At 49.6% G+C, this 15,809-nt stretch overlaps 1 protein-coding gene and 1 long non-coding RNA gene across 3 annotated transcripts in view; one reads left to right on the top strand and one right to left on the bottom strand.

Annotated features, from left to right (window-relative positions):
* The window catches only part of TRIL (TLR4 interactor with leucine rich repeats), a 129,123-nt gene extending 119,740 nt beyond the window's left edge, over positions 1–9,383 (bottom strand). For both annotated transcript variants that reach the window (XM_047763727.1, XM_047763728.1), the window contains exon 1: positions 6,920–9,383. In XM_047763727.1, the coding sequence (XP_047619683.1) occupies positions 6,920–9,349 (2,430 nt within the window). In that variant the 5' untranslated portion in view covers positions 9,350–9,383. The remainder of the gene's footprint in view (positions 1–6,919) is intronic.
* Positions 7,318–15,809, top strand: part of LOC125117690 (uncharacterized) — a 61,614-nt gene continuing 53,122 nt past the window's right edge. Inside the window, exon 1 of the long non-coding RNA XR_007132686.1 lies at positions 7,318–7,384. This is a non-coding gene — a long non-coding RNA (uncharacterized LOC125117690). The remainder of the gene's footprint in view (positions 7,385–15,809) is intronic.

The following is a 15,809-nucleotide window of genomic DNA, read 5'->3' as shown; positions in this document are numbered from 1 at the left end:
CCAAGAATTATGTTATACCCCTGAAACTAATGTAACATTGCATACCGCTTTTACCTCTAAAAAAAAAAGAGAGAGAGATTGGTCAAGGGGTAGAAAAGATAACTGAGGCATTGAGCAAAGGGCAAAGGGGTGTACAGGAGGAGGACTGGGGAAGATGAAAGTTACAGTTGATCTGCATTATTCACGGAGCATGCATTTGTGGACTCACCTACTCACCAAAACCCTAGAATTAATACTCTGCAGCACTTTCATGGCCATTGGCAGACCTGTCCAGAGCAGTGGAAAATGCAAGGTGCTGTGCGTGATCCCAGCTGGAGCTGAACAAGACAATGTTTTGCCTCCTTGTTTCATAGCTCAGCTGCAAACAAGGGTCCTTTTCACAGTCTATTTGGTGCCACATTTTTTGCATTTTCATGCTTTATGTTGACAATTTTGCTGTCTTAAAAGGGCTCCCAAGCATAGGGCTGAAGTGCTGGCTCATGTCCCTAAGTACAGAAAGATGTGTCTTGGGGGAAAACATATGTGTTGACACACTTGCTTCAGGCATGAGTTACCGTGCTCTCCGCCATGAGCTTAATGTTAATAAATCAATGCTATATATTAAATAGGTGTCTTTAAACAGAAACACATATAAAATAAAGTTATATATTGACAGCTTGATGAAAATGGGACCGGAGGCTTGCAGGAACCTAACCCTGAATTTCCCCTGGGAGCAATGGTTCAGTATTTGCTAATTCAATATTCGCTGTAATCTTATACAACGTAACTTGGGTGGATAAGGAGAATTGATTGTTAGAAGGAAGCACATTCAACTCACAATGGCAGCTACTTTAGAAGACAGAGTGTGGGGAAGGAAATCAGCGGTTTTGTCAATAAAGACATTTATTAAGGCTGAAAACCAACATTGCAAAATGTTAACTGTTAGTGAATGATGCTAATATGGGTGTTTGTTATTATTTGCACTCATTTGAATTTCCTAAAGTAAATGTCCTTAGAAAGACATCAAAATTGAGAGAGGAGTTCCCGTCGTGGCGCAGTGGTTAATGAATCCGACTAGGAACCATGAGGTTGCGGGTTCGGTCCCTGCCCTTGCTCAGTGGGTTAACGATCCGGCGTTGCCGTGAGCTGTGGTGTAGGTTGCAGACGTGGCTCGGATCCCGCGTTGCTGTGGCTCTGGTGTAGGCCGGTGGCTACAGCTCCGATTGGACCCCTAGCCTGGGAACCTCCATATGCCGCGGAAGCGGCCCAAAGAAATAGCAAAAAGACAAAAAAAAAAAAAATTGAGAGAGAAGGGACTAAGAGGGCAGTCACCACTAAAAGTACGTCTCTTCATGCTACAGTGTACACATGCTAAGAGTTAGGAATAAACTCAACTTAGGGTAAGAATTACTTCGTCAAAAATTAGAACTCAGAAGGTGCATAATTGCTGCTTGGTTACGGCTGATCTTACATGACTGTGCTGCCCTGTCTCAGCATGAACTATGCGGCAGAGCTAGTATTTAAAACACTTGGGTGAGTTTGAAAGAAATGTTATGAAGTTACATAGTCAGGAGATGCTGTTTGTTGTTTGCAATGCTGGGGCAATTTGTCTAGCATCTGATGCCAGCTCACAGCCAAATCACAAAGCCACATTTCTGTGTCCATAAGTGAAATAAAACAGTAAATGGTGGGGCGGGGGGGGGGGGGAGAACCTACAAAGAGATTAAGAGAAAGAAGGTTATTCTCAGATGACTAAAATTCCTTCCTCACATCCTTAAAAACCTTCTGAACTCTGATGCTGTAATTCTCTGAGATGGTGAAGATACAAGGCTCAGGAGGACTCTGTCTTGATCCTGGGTCATGGTCTGGAATTGTGAATATATTCCTGGCATTAAAATGCCTCACTGTCACTTATCTCCACGTCTCAGGAGCAGAGAGAGGAGGGGTTAAGTACAGATACCAAGGAATCCACTGTCTATTGTAATAGTTTCTCAGGGTACAGTAGCTTAGAATCTCTCTAACAGATGCAATAGGATATTTTGGTATTTTGTCCCAAGATAAAGCAACCAGATCCTCCGGAAGCTACATTTTTTTTTTCTAATTGTTTCAGTTCTCAATACAAGTAAGTACAATCTCTAAAGACCTGAATCTCCCATGCAAAATGAAAAGAATACTATTTGCCACATGATTGAGAAGGAGGAAGGAACCTGAAATCCCCAGGGAAAAAAGCATGTGTGCGTGCAAAGTATCCTTCTAAGTAAACTGAGAGGAAAAAGACACTTGGAGATGCTATCGCTACGTTAATGGGGGAGGAGGGCACCATGTAAGCAAGACCATTTACGCAGCCTTAGTTCCGATCTAAAGCCTGACTCAACTTGTGCTAAGGGTTTAATAAATATAGGAAAGTTTGCTCAAATACCAGTATAGTCACTTCCTTTTCAAATAATGAGAGAGTATTTCAAGAGCCATCCTTCCCCACTAAATTAGAGAAGAGCCTCGATTAACCAAAACGAGGGGAGGGAAGAGTCACTATGACCTCATTATCTGAATTTTCGGATGGGTTAGGGCTGAAGCAGAATGCCTTGTCCATGAAACTTCTCAAACGTATCAAATAACTGTCACCCTGAGCACAGGAGAATACTGCTACCAGTAAGACCTCTACTCCTTATTAAACAATTTCCTTGTAACCGGTGCTGTCCAATGCTCTTTCCTTATTTATTCCTTAAAATAGAACTGTGCAGTCAGGACCCAGCATTCCCATTTTAACAGTTGCAGAAGCCATAACATTTCCAAAAACGGCTACGATAAGAGACGGGTGGGAAGACAACAGAAGGAAAAGGACAGAAGCTCCATTTCCTGAAACGTCTCGTTTTGCGGATTTGATTTCAGAACCAAATGAATTTTTACCTAACTATAAAATCAATTTAAATGCTGCAAAACCAGTTCCTTAAAAATTGGAAGTAAAGTGAATTTGAGGAGTCTCGTTGGTAAGAAACCACCCTAAGAGGAACTATTCCTAGTGGAATGACGGGCGCTTTAAAAAACAGTATTTTGACTGTAAATCGCTAGAGAGACATACCCTAGCCAAAAATAAACTGTCAAAAAAAAGAAAACTTGGAGTTCCCTAGTGGCCTAGCAGTTAAGGATCCTGCATTGTCCCTGTAGTGGCTCAGGTTGCTGCTGTGGCATGGGTTCAATCCCTGGCCTGGGAATTTCCATGTGCTACAGGCACAGCCAAAAACAAAAAAGAAAGAAATCTTAAATAGTACAGGTAATCACTCTTACTGTATTCAGTAATATGGGACAATTTGAGCAACAAAATCGCAATAGTATTAGATTGTGACTCATGGAATAAAACATATCCGTGAGTCCCTATCGCGATAAATAAAACAGCAAATGCGGCGGGGGAGAAGCTACAGCACAAAGAGATTAAGACAAAGGTTATTCTCAGATGACTAAAATTCCTTCCTCACATCCTTAAAAACCTTCTGAACTACAGTGATGCTGTAATTCTCTGAGATGGTGAAGGGGGACTCTGTCTTGATCCTGGGTCATGGTCTGGAATTGTGAATATATTTCTGGCATTAAAATGCTTCATTGTCACTTATCTCCACGTCTCAGGAGCAGAGAGAGGAGGGGTTAAGTACAAATACCAAGGAATCCAGTGTCTACTGTAATAGTTTCACAGTATATACAGCAGCTGCCTGTACTCCTGGTGAAAACCAGGTGTTTGGCAAATCAGTGAAGGAGTTCTGATCACATGCTAATTATTAGTTGGCAGCATTGCAAAATGATCCGCCTCATGAAAGCAATGATCTTACTGGTTGCACTGAGGACCCCACCACTTTCCAGACTGTGTCAATGACTCTTGAACTGACCACTCCTACCTCGAGCAAAGTGTATTCTTTTTACGTTAGGAATTTTACCTTTTCCTAAACTTTGTAATGGCAAAGATGGCCTCCAGGTGAAGATAAGTCCTTCTTTTTCCAGGTGAGTCCATGGGTTTGACTTTTAATTGTTTCCTTTAAACAGCTGAAACCTGCTGAGACCCATCATGTTGCCGTCACTGGTGTTTCAGCACCATTCTCACCTCACAGCTGACCATCTGCTTTTAGAGCCACTGTTTCTTTGGGCAGAAGGTCACACAACCATTTCTTAAAAATTAAGCCCACACTCGACTGTGGAAATGGAAACTTAAAAACACTGAAAGAGGACAGAAAGACTTCCAGCTTCTGTTTCATTTTCATTGATGAAAACTGCTACAGAAAAAGGCAGGGTGCCATTATGAAAGCATATAAAATATTGGAAACTCCAACACTAAGACATCTCCATTAGTAAGTGGGTTTATTGAGATCACTGAACATAACAATGTATGACATTTATTCATTTCCCACTGAAAGGCTCTCCAGTGAAACTGTTTTTACATGGATTCAGGCATTAAGCATTTTCAGTGATTTTTTGCAGTTGAAAGGGTAGGTGGTGGGAAGAAACAGAGGACTTTTCCAGACTTTCAAGGGATTCACTTTATTACACTGCTGTGGAAAAGCAAGAGCTAAGAAATGCAATTGTTCTACCAATGCAACACCTAGGCGCACAAAAGCTGCAAGATAAGTGCAAGGCTGCAAATAAGAGCAAACGACTTCACTGCTCCCAAATGCCAATAGGCCTGGAATCTGAAGCAAGCCCTGGCAGCAAACTAAGAATGACAGTCCATTTCCTGTGGTTTATTAAGTTTAGGCCCCATGGATAAGACCGCCAGAAAAGCAGCTGTATTTTAAGTGGTCTGGACATTTACTCATCTGAACATAAACAAAGATCCACTCATTGAAATCCCTGTGTCCCTCTTCGGCTGTTGGGACAAGGGCAGGCCTGGCTCAGTGGAGGCCAAACATAAACGGGATGGGATGGGGTGCAAGGATCCCTGGACTATGACAGATTCCCTGAGTCTTCAGGACCCTCAGGGGCTTACGGCCCTAAACAGAAGATTCCCTGTTAGCCTTAGCACCGTTGCAGTGGCCTCCCCGGCACCCCACAGCCAACGACTCCATAACCACGGTTAACATAACGAGATCGTGCACACGCTCTAAGTGACTGTGTTTCAGACCACACACAAAATCATTAATGTAAACCAAAGCACTACATTTAGTGATAAACATCTACTTCATAAATATCAGGGAAGGAAAATACCCCAAGTAGTTGAAAACAACTGAACAAATAAAGGAGCCTAGCCCTAAGTTTAAAACAAAAACATTTCAAAGAAATACTGCAATGACTAGCTAAAAGATAAGATTTAATCACAACAAGGACACAAAACACTGGGTAGTGGAGGGAATAATTTGCAAAATATAGAATTATTTCACAGTGAGGTTTAAGTACTCATACCAATCTTCTGGTTTTAGTAGAAACAGACAACCACTGATGCACATTTTTCTTTCACATTGTCCCCCTCTGCTCTTTATGTAAAGTAAGACAATATGTGATCAAACATTACATATCAATGGCAAGTCGCCTTTTGCTCACCCCCATTAGGAAATTACCTAACTGTGCAACCATTTATCACCTAACTGTGCAACGCAAGAGCCACAGGGCACAGTCAACCGCGTGTCACTGACAGAAACACCAGAAGTACCACATCACAGTTATTCCGATCTGGACAGGTTGTCAGAGATGTGGTGAGTGAACCAGAACGGTGGCATTCCCTAAGGGGTCATCGGATATATACACATTACATTCTTTTATGGCATTCGACATTGATATTTCCTCTTCCGTATATAGGTTTAGAAAAATAAAATTAAAAAGGCACAGGAGCAACCCTGACAGAGAAGTCTTGCATGAAGCCTTCTCCTAAGAAAGTATGTAATCTTAGTTAACTTTAAGGTCTGCGAATGTTCTTGTGATGTGACTGTTACAAGGGAAATAGCTGAATTACTGAGCTCCACTAAAACAGTCCTTGAGTTTATTGGTCAGTCTGTTAAATGTCAGAGTTCTTCACATTGTTGAAAACAAAACAAAACAAAAAAAACACCGCATCTTTAATTATTTAAACATTAAGTTATCCTGAATGTTTTACCAACCAACATAAAAGAGTTCCCAGGGAGTTCCCATCGTGGCTCAGCAGGAAAGGAATCTGACTAGCATCCAGGAGGATGCAGGTTCGATCCCTGGCCTTGCTCAGGGGTAAGGATCCAGCATTGCCATGAGCTGTGGTGTAGGTCACAGATTCGGCTTGGATCCCAAGTTGCTGTGGCGCAGGCCAGCAGCTACTGTTCCGATTGGACCCCTAGCCTGGGAACCTCCGAAATGTGGAGGGTGCGGCCCTAAAAAGACCAAAAAAATGAGTTCCCGGGCAAGTGTATTAAACTTTACCACTTTACCACCTGTTTGCGACATCACCCCTCTTGGCAGAGACCACCAGACCCGTGGAGTCAGTTGCCAAGCCTTCTTTGTAATGGTAATAAGTTCTTTTTTCCTTAAATAGAAACAAACCTCCTCTGTTTCATACTGAACAAACTAAAAAGCATGCATCCAAATCTCTTTCTGGCCACTTTGAAGGGCACAAGCACCCTTTTCTACCCCCAAAGGGGCCAGGCCATTGCATTATAATGCCAAAAAAAAAAAAAAATCTATTCTTATAGCTGCACCAATGTGTCCACGTAGAGAAGACCTCCCACCTCTGGACCCCAACATCCATTTGTCCCCTACTCTTGGCCTTGACCACCAATAATATCCATTTACTTCATGAGTGAGTACTGGGATTGGGGGATGGTGCAGAATTAGCTATCTGTCCCCTTTGGCCTCTCTGGTAAAGGCACAAAAGCCGGGAAAGAGAAGGTCTCATAAAATGGGGTATTCCCCCGAGGTGGGTGGCGGGGTCCCGCGGATAGGTGGCTGCTCAAGGCCAATGAGATTGTCTCCACACCCCTGGAGGCCCTGGATCTACCTAGTCTGCAAACCGCTGCAGGAGATGGTCCTCCCGCCTCAAGCTGCCGCCCGCGCCGCCGCCCCCGCTGTCCATGAAGCGGTCGCACGGGAACTCGATGAGGTCCGCCTCGCTGAGCGCGCACACGGTGGTGCGCGGTCGGTGCGACTGGAATCCAGAAAAGTCGGCCGAGACGCCGGTGCCCATGGAGCGCAGGGGCCGTCGGGTGGAGTACATGTGACGGACGTGGACTGGGGCCCCGCCCTTCCGCCTGGCCCGCAACTTCCTCCGCAGCCAGCGCGACGCCCAGGCGGCCAAGGCCAGGAGCACCAGCAGCGCGTTGACGGCCAGCAGGGCCAAGGTCAGCAGTTGGTAGTCGACGCTGCTTCGGCTCCCAGACTCTGGCAGGGTGACCAGCCCCGCGCAGTGGTCCCGGGGAGCCACAGGGCAGACCCGGCCGCCGAGCACGCCCTCCACGCACACCAGGTAGGGAGTGTCTCCGCGCAGCTCCCGCAGCGTGGCCGAGTCGCTGCGCTCGGGCAGGTAGACGAAACGGTGGAATTTAGGCTGCTGCCCAAAGCGGTCGAAGAGCAGTCGGAAGCGCGCGCCGCCCAGCGGCCGGGGGCTGCGGTGCTCGCGCACCGCCCAGCGCACCGAAGCGCTGTCTGCGCCCACCGCCTCCACTGTCAGGTTGCACAGGATGAACTTGTTGAAGTCACACGGGTCAGATACCAGCGGCGGCAGGCCGACCCCGCCGTCGGATTGGGCTGCGGTTTCTAGTTGCGGCGCCGCTAGGCGCTGCTTCGCTGCGCGCTGCCATGGGTCTCCGGCTGGCGCCGAGCCAGCCGCGGCCGTCTGGGTGGGCTCCGCGTGGGCAGGATCCAACGCAGTCGGACGTCCCCGCTCTGGCTTTTCCAGCAGGTCCTGGGGGTGTGGCGCCGGGCCTGCGGCAGCAGCGGCGTTCAAACCCGGCTGCTGAAGGCCCGGGCCTCGTCGGCTCAGCCTAAGGGCACTGCGGTTACCCAAGAGCTCCCTGGCAGCCCCGTCCCAGGCCACCCCTGGCAGAAATCGACCCCGCTGCTGCGGCTGGGGCTGCGGAGGCTCCTGCGCAAGGGCACCTGGAGGGGGCGCCACCTCCTCCCCTTGGGCTGTGGGTAGGGGCAGCTGCTTGCCGTCGGCAGTTGGGGGAACCGAGGGCGAGGGATCTGCACAAGACCCGTTCTGCAGTTGTTGGTCATCCAGGTAATCCAGGTACTTGCCCCGCAGGGCCGGAGGGTGGCGACACTGCACGAAAACGGTGAGGAGCCGGCCTTGAGAGTGCCAGTCGCCCATCCAACGCTTCAGGCCCCGCAGCCGGCAGTCGCAGGTCCAGCCATTGCCGTCAAGATCCAGCCTGTAGAGGGCTGGGCTGGCGGCGAAAATGTCCCCGGAGAGGGCGCTGAGCGCGTTGTCGCGCAGGCTGAGCTCGCGCAGCCGGCCCAGGTGGCCAAAGACAGTGGGGTGCAGAGCGGACAGCTCGTTGCCGCTTAGGTCCAGCGCCTCCAGGCTATGCAGAGGCTCCAGCAGCGCCACGGGCAACTGGCTCAGCCGATTCCCCTCCAGGCGCAGCTCGCGCAAGGCTTCCAACCCCCAGAAGGCCTCGGGCGCGAGGTGCGTGAGCTGGTTGCCCCTGAGCGAGAGTAAGCCCAGGCGCGGCAGGTGCTGGAAAATGCGCGGCCCGAGGTGCTGCAGGCTGTTGGCTGAGAGGATGAGAGTGGAGAGGGAGCGCAGCGGTGCGAAGGTGGCTGCATGGCGTAGGGAGGGCTGCAGCTCGTTGGCAGAGAGGTTGAGGAAGCGCAGCTTCCCCAACTGGGCGAAGGCGTTTTTGCCCAGAAAGCGGATCCGATTGGACTCCAGATGCAGGTAGAGCAAGTTGCCCAAGGGGGCGAAGACGGCGTCCGGAAGCGCCCCCAAGGCGTTCCCGTCCAGCCGCAGCTTGACGAGACTCTCTAGGCCTTCGAAGGAGCCGCGGCTGAGGCGGCCGATCTCGTTCCCGTTGGCGTAGAGGATGCGCAGCTTGCGCAGCGGCGCCAGTGTCCCGGGAGCGAGCGTCTGCAGGAGGTTGTTGCCCAGGTAGAGCTCCTCCAGCCGGGAGAGCTTCTCGAAGGTCTTGGGGTGCAGAAAGCGGATCTGATTATACTGCAGGTCCAGCCGTCTGAGCTGCCCCAGGCGGTGGAAGTCGAAGGCCGTGATGTTGGTTATGAAGTTGCCGCCGAGGCTGTAAGTGAGCACGTCCTGCGGGCTCGGCAGCGAGCTGGTCTTGGGCACGGCTCGGAGCCCCCTGTTGGTGCACAGAAGGTGCTGGGGGTGCTGGCAGTCGCAGCGCTCCGGGCATACCGTCTGGGCCCGCGGCGGCAGCGCGAGGCAGCCGCACACCACGAGCAAGAAGCGCACGGCGCGAGCAGCCTCCATCGCCGCCCGTCCTGCGTGCTGAGGCCGGATCGTCCTCTTGGCCCGCCGGCTCTGTGTCTCCTCTGCATTCCCCTTGGCCTGGCCAGAGTCGCTAAATGGCCTCTTTCGGACTTTGCAGCGCCGTCCAGCCCCTCCTCCGCCCTTTGTCCGGTGGCTGGCCCGGGTCTCTGCAGAGGTTTTGCCTGGCCAAGTTAGGCGGCGCGGGGCGCCCCGCGAGCTCCGAGTGCTACTTGTTGCATTTCTGCAGAAAACTGTTTCTCCGGGTGCGCGTCGGGGGGCGGAGGGAGGGAGCAAGACCTGAGCTTTTTGTTTGCAGTTTGAGTCCGGAGAGCTGGATTCCCTGGCACGGATTCTCCCCGCCGAGCGGATTCCCCAGCTGCAGGCGGGAGCCCTTCCAAGAGCTCCTCCCGGCGCGGCTCGGCTGCTGCGCCCGGGAGGCTCAGCCCCCGCAGCCTGCGCCTCCTCGCTCCCGGTCCGGGACCGGTAGCGCGGCCTCGGTGGAAGAGCCCGCGGAGGAGCCGGGGGTGTGCGGGCTGCGTCCGGAAGGGACCCGAGTCGGCGAGTGGCGAACTAACCCGGCGGAAATTCGTTCTTCCCACACTCTGCCCCCCGGGGATGCAGGCGGGGGGGCGAGGGAGGCGGGGAGGAGACGGCGGAGGGAGGACAGACCCCGGCAGGGGGAGGAGGAAACGCTAAGTGGCTCCGCGTCTGGTCAACCCGAGCCCGGGACGCCAAGTGAGAAAAGGAGGGATTAAAAACAGCTGTACGGGTCGGACACGCCGGGGTGGGGGCGGGGGTGGATTACCGGGCGAGCAAACGGGATTTGCAGACAGAAATCTTTTTTATTTTAGAGGAGTACACCGGTCGCTTCGAAACAACGGATGCGCGGCTCGTTTTGTTCGTTTTTTGAGACTTGCTCTTCCAGGTGCTACCCTGCAAGAAGTTCTGGCCGCACGGAGTCCGCCAGCGGGAAGTTTGGGGGAACACAAAGTTGTCTGCCAGTAACTGTCTCTGGGCTACTGTCCGAAGAAGCTAGGTCAAGCCATTCTGGCTGTTGCGTGCTTGGGTTTTTGACACGGTCGTGGTCCTGGTGGCCACTAGCCCAGGGGAGGCACTGCCCCTTTTGGGGATCCGGACTGAGTAGCTGATTGGCCTGGCTGTAGGCAAGAGCATGAAGAAAGCTCAGAACTGGTTCTACCACCATGAAAAGTGTCCGTCAAATTTTGGTGATTTAGTTCCATTAATTCTCCAGTCTTAGAGCCCTTGGGGTAGGCTCTGCACGTGTGTACATATATATATATACATACATATATAAAATCTTCACAGACTCTCTGCTGACTGCGACCTGCTGGGCCCTCCCCTTTATGCCTGGGCTTGCCGGTGATACTAGTTTTTTGACCCCCCAGTTTTTCAGATCTGGTTTATTTGGGGAAGTATTAAGCTCTGTTATCAATAGGGAGTGGAACATTTATTAATGGCACCATTCAGCAGCCCCAGCTGAGAATGAGAATGGACAAGCAAGAGCTGTTACTTACTGTTTGTTCCTGCCTGCTGTTCCCTCCCCCTCATCCAGAGGGTATTCAGAAAATGTCATTCTAAGGACCCATTCTGTGGAACATTAAAGGAAAGGGACATTCACTTCCTTACTTCAAGAAGCTGACAATCCAGTGGGGAGGACAAGGCATGGAAAAGTTAACTAATAATGTAAGGCTCAAGTGGGAGAAAGCTGCCAAGAGGCAAATGATTTTGAATAATTCCAATGTTAGATGGTGATTAATTGCCTTATTTAGCAATTCAGATAGACAAGTGAATTTAAAGAATGATGAGACCTTAGCAGCATGTTTCTTGAAGCCTTATACTGAGGGACCTCCGCTCCAGGGAGATGGGATTGGAGGATGGAGAGTCGGTAGCTGGTGAGATGTCCCTCCCGGGCCCAGTGAGCAGAACAAGTTTGCTTGTGATTATTTGCTTTGAGTTTTTGAATAAAGGATGCACGTGGGAACAAGGTGTCTATCTGAACAAGATGAAAGATGAAGTTGCCGAGGCAATTTGGTAAGTTGGGTTTTAGTTCTCATTGTGAGAAACTTTAAAACCCCCTTTAGTCTTGACTCCATTTCTCCTTGTGAAGGTCTGGCTGCCCTAGAGGGTGAGACCTAAGCTTGTGCTGTGATGCACAGGTTCTCCTGATCTGGGCCCTAGACGCTTCTCCAGGGACCCCAGTCCTTGCTGGCAGCAGAGATCATTTGATTTTTCAGGGGAAAGAACACTCAGAAGCTGCTGGCTCACAGTGTGGGCTGGTAGATCTACCTGGAAGCATCACAGCATCTGCCTTTGAGCCCCCAGCCTGGGGACGCACACACAGCCTTCTGAGTGGGGAACTGAGAGGTGTGATGGGCAGGAGGGAGAAGCAGAAATCAGACCCTCCTCTGCATAAGCTTCCTCTTCTGACTCTTCCGAGGAAGTGTGTGTGTGTGGGGGGGTACTTTCAGAGTAAAGGAGGGGACCTTCCCTCTGAGGCCACTAGGAGTTTGGACTAATCACTCGCTCTACTGGGGGTGTCTTTCCTTTATAGATGCCTCTATATAGGATTTATAAAGTTATCAGATCCCTAAAGATGTTCAGTATTTTTAAACGTTGTGGCTGTTTGGAGTATTAGTGCCCGGTGTTTAATATTTCCACCAGTAGTCCTGGATTGCAGGTAGAAATAACACCATCCATGGCTTCATGTCCAACGACAATTGGTTTTCCATAACATTCTGTTGTCTTAAAGAAACCTATCTGCCTCATGTAGTTAACCTTGCTTAAACTTTCAAATAAGTAGAAACAGTTTCTGATAGGCATTGCTAACCCTCAATCCAGTTTCAGTAAGAGTAAGATTTTGAGATGTGCAGATAAAGTGTGTGTGTGTGTGTGTGTATAAATTCTTTCTGAAAAAAGTGATTGCAATTAAAAAAACAAAAACAAAAAACAAATGCTTCCCTTGTTAAAGGCATATAACCTGACGTCAACTTTACAAATGAATGACAGTGAAAATTCGGAGCACACATATGTGATATCCGTATGTGCCCTCAGGGGTCTCCATGTCTGTAAGGCAACATGTTCGGGGGTTTGATTTATCTTCAGACCATCCCTCTTTTCTGGGAGTTAAAGTGGTATTTTGCTTGAATCTGGCAGTGCTTAGAGCGCCTGGTCTTGAAGAACTATAAAAGCAACTCCAAAACTGCAGATTACTGCTGGTGATCAGGCAGGAAGCATTTAGTGAGAATTTAGCACGTGCTGTATCTCAGGATGAGCGGGAATGCAGCGCTGATAAGACACAGAGCCAGACCTCAGGGTGCAGCAGCTTAGTGGGGAGGCTGATGGGCAGGAAGCATTTGCAGTGCCAGGTGTTAGGAGCTGTGGGAGCCTGGAGCGGGGCACCTGGCTGGACTGAGAGGATGAGGAGGGCTTCCAGAGGAGGGAAGTGCTGAGTGCCACCTAGATGAAGGTAAGCAGGGCATCAGGAGAGGAAGCCTGGGGACAGGTGCCAGAGAGTCACTTAGGAACCTCTAGATCTTTTGTCTGAATCTTTGTTGGTGAGATTCTTTTGACATCTGTGTTTTTTTTAAAATACTATCACGCAGCCTTGCTCATACAATGACTTCCAATAAATGTGCCCTTATCCCCCTTGAAGGCTTTCAGCAGGCAGTTGATGCTCATACGTGCACTGCCACATCGAGGTATCTCTGCCTAAATAAAGTAGGTGCTACGTAAAGAAAATGTTTTCTTGTCAGTCCTTACCTTCTCAAACCTTGAAACTGGTAACAGAGACAGTGTGTAGGATGTGTGTTGATAGAACACCCAGACCTTGGATGTAACATACATGTAGGCATCATATAGATACTATGTGTACAGCACCACTCTTGGACCAGGGCAGCCTGGGACCCTGCCTTGGACCCTGCACTCTATCCTCTGCTCCCCATAAGAGCAGGGTTTCATTTTCAGGCTTCCAAAGAGATGTACCCACCCACCGCCCACATCCCTATTACTCCTGCTCAGGGTTCCTGGGATCCTGGAATTCCTTCCTTAATTGCCTAAGTCTGTGCAGGCCTTTTGCCCATCTGTCCTCCTGGGGACCAGTCATGCCACAAGTGTATATACCCCGAGGGCCAGGAGAAGGCTAAAGGGCAGCTGTTCAAAAGAATCTGGAGGTGTGGGTTGGGATTTCCACTCTAATGCCTGGGAGGCTCCAGGAGACTCCTGATAAGGCAGGAGCCGGAGCTAAGAGGGAACCATGGACCAAGGCTCTAACCCTAGGCTTTTCAAACACCGGAGACAGGTCTGTCCATATGTAACATTTTAGGAGGAGAAAGTACATGTTCTTGGATTAAAGAAGAGGAGAAAAATTACAGGACTTTGGAGGAAAGCATTTTTTAAATGTAAATTCTACTTTATTATAACATAGCCTATACCCAATTTTCTATAAAAAGCACTAATTTTTAGTAAGAGCAAGGGCAGAGTTGTCTCCATTTAAATGCCTGCCTCTGAACTATTTAACGTCTTTGCGTATAGATGGATCCCAGCTTGATCAGGTTCCAGGAGAGTATCGATTATGCTTACCTGTATAATTTGCATCATCACAAGCAGCAACAGAGGAAGGAACTGTTCATAAGAGAAACAAGAGCATTGTCCTCTCACTTTTGGAAAGCTCGCCCTTTAAATCTCAAGCACGCTGGGAGTGTTTCAGAGGTCAGAAGCACAAGCAGGTTTGGGCTGGTTCCATGATACATATATGTGGCATAAGGTTTTTCAGCTCTTCTTGCCCGGGCATGGAATCTTCCCGGGCTTGCCAGGGAGGTACACACTTTCTTCCCAGGCAACCTGTGGTTCCCTTGCATTTCACCTATAGGAGCAGGAAGGATTCCAGGCCATGTCTTTCTTCAGCAGCTCCTGGAGCTGGCATGAGTTGGCCCAGGTTGCCTTGGTGCAGGACAGGTGAGGGGCAGGAGAGCTCAGGGCAGCTCCTGGCTGCAGGGAGGGGTGGGCCTGCCAAGCCCTACTGGAGCCCCGTCCCTAGCTTACTCGGGGCGGCCTGCAGAGAAGGCAGCTGTTCCCTCATTCCTCATAAGCCGATCCACACAGGCGGTGTGGCCCCTGACACAGATGAAGAAGGAAACCCAGAGCCCTTGATGGTCCCTTGGCATGTTACCAAGTGATTCCCCAAACTCCTTCTCTCTGTCTTTTTTTTTTTTTTTTTTTGCTATTTAGGGCCACACCTGCAGCATATGGAAGCTCCCAGGCTAGGGGTTGAATCAGAGTTGGAGCTGCTGGGCTACGCCACAGCCACAACAACGTGAGATCCAAGCTGCATCGTCAGCCTACACCACAGCTCACAGTAACGCTGGATCCTTATCTCACTGAGCAAGGCCAGGGATCGAACCTGTGTCCTCATGGATACTAGTTGGATTCCTTTCTGCTACGCCACAACGGGAACCCCCAGCCCCCAAGTTCTCTATCTGAGTTGAGCCTCGTCTTTGCCCCAGTCTGAGAGGCGTGTTTCTTTGCCTTGGCTACTAGAATTGTGAATAAGAGAACCCCTGGTTTACCATTTATCTGCTGATTCTTCATTTTTGCCCTTAAGGAAATACAGGAGTGCAGGTTCGTGGATAGGTATTAGCCTTGTGAAATCAGAATCTCTGGAGACAAGGCCCCGCACTGACGTTTATGAGCCACTGGCTGATTTTTACACACACTTAAGTTTCAGAAAATTAATAGTATTAATAGTATTTTCAGAACACCTGGTCATGATTGGCTTATCTTATTCCAGTCACAACAGTAGCAATACTGGCATGGAGGCAGGGGTCTAAACACCCTGCATGAAGTCACTCGTTCATTTCCACAACTACCTTGTGAGCTAGGAACTGCTGTTCTCTGCATTTCACAGAAGAGAAAACTGAGGAGCTCATTAACAATACAGGATCCTAAGCCCACCTCCAGAAAATCTGGCTCAGAATGTCGAGAATAGGGCCTAGAGATGTTTATTTAGCACATTCCCAGGTACTGTCTTAAGTATTTTGACTGACTGAGAATTCTTATGGGCTTATTCAAACATTTCGATGTCTCCTTTGCTAGGAGCCTAGGGGTTGAGAGAGTAGACAAGGCCCTTGCCTTCTGGGAGCGTAGCACCGCCAGCGAGTTAAATACAAAGATGATAATCCTGGGAGTTTCCGTCATGACTCAGCAGTTAACGAACCCGATGAGCATCCATGAGAACTCGGGTTCAATCCCTGGCCTTGCTCAGTGGGCTAAAGATCCGCCGGCGGCGTTGCTGTGAGCTGTGATGTAGGTCACAGACTTGAGTCGGATCCTGCATTGCAGTGGCTGTGGTGTAGGCCAGCAGCTCCAGCTCCGATTGGACCCCTAGCCTGGGAACCTCCATGTGTGGTGGGTGCAGCCCTAAAAAGACAAACAAAAACAAAAA

This window comes from Phacochoerus africanus, chromosome 16, assembly GCF_016906955.1.
Source record: "Phacochoerus africanus isolate WHEZ1 chromosome 16, ROS_Pafr_v1, whole genome shotgun sequence".
NCBI classification, from domain to species: domain Eukaryota; kingdom Metazoa; phylum Chordata; class Mammalia; order Artiodactyla; family Suidae; genus Phacochoerus; species Phacochoerus africanus.
Note: the sequence above shows the minus strand (reverse complement) of the source record. Positions and strands in the feature narration are given on the sequence as shown.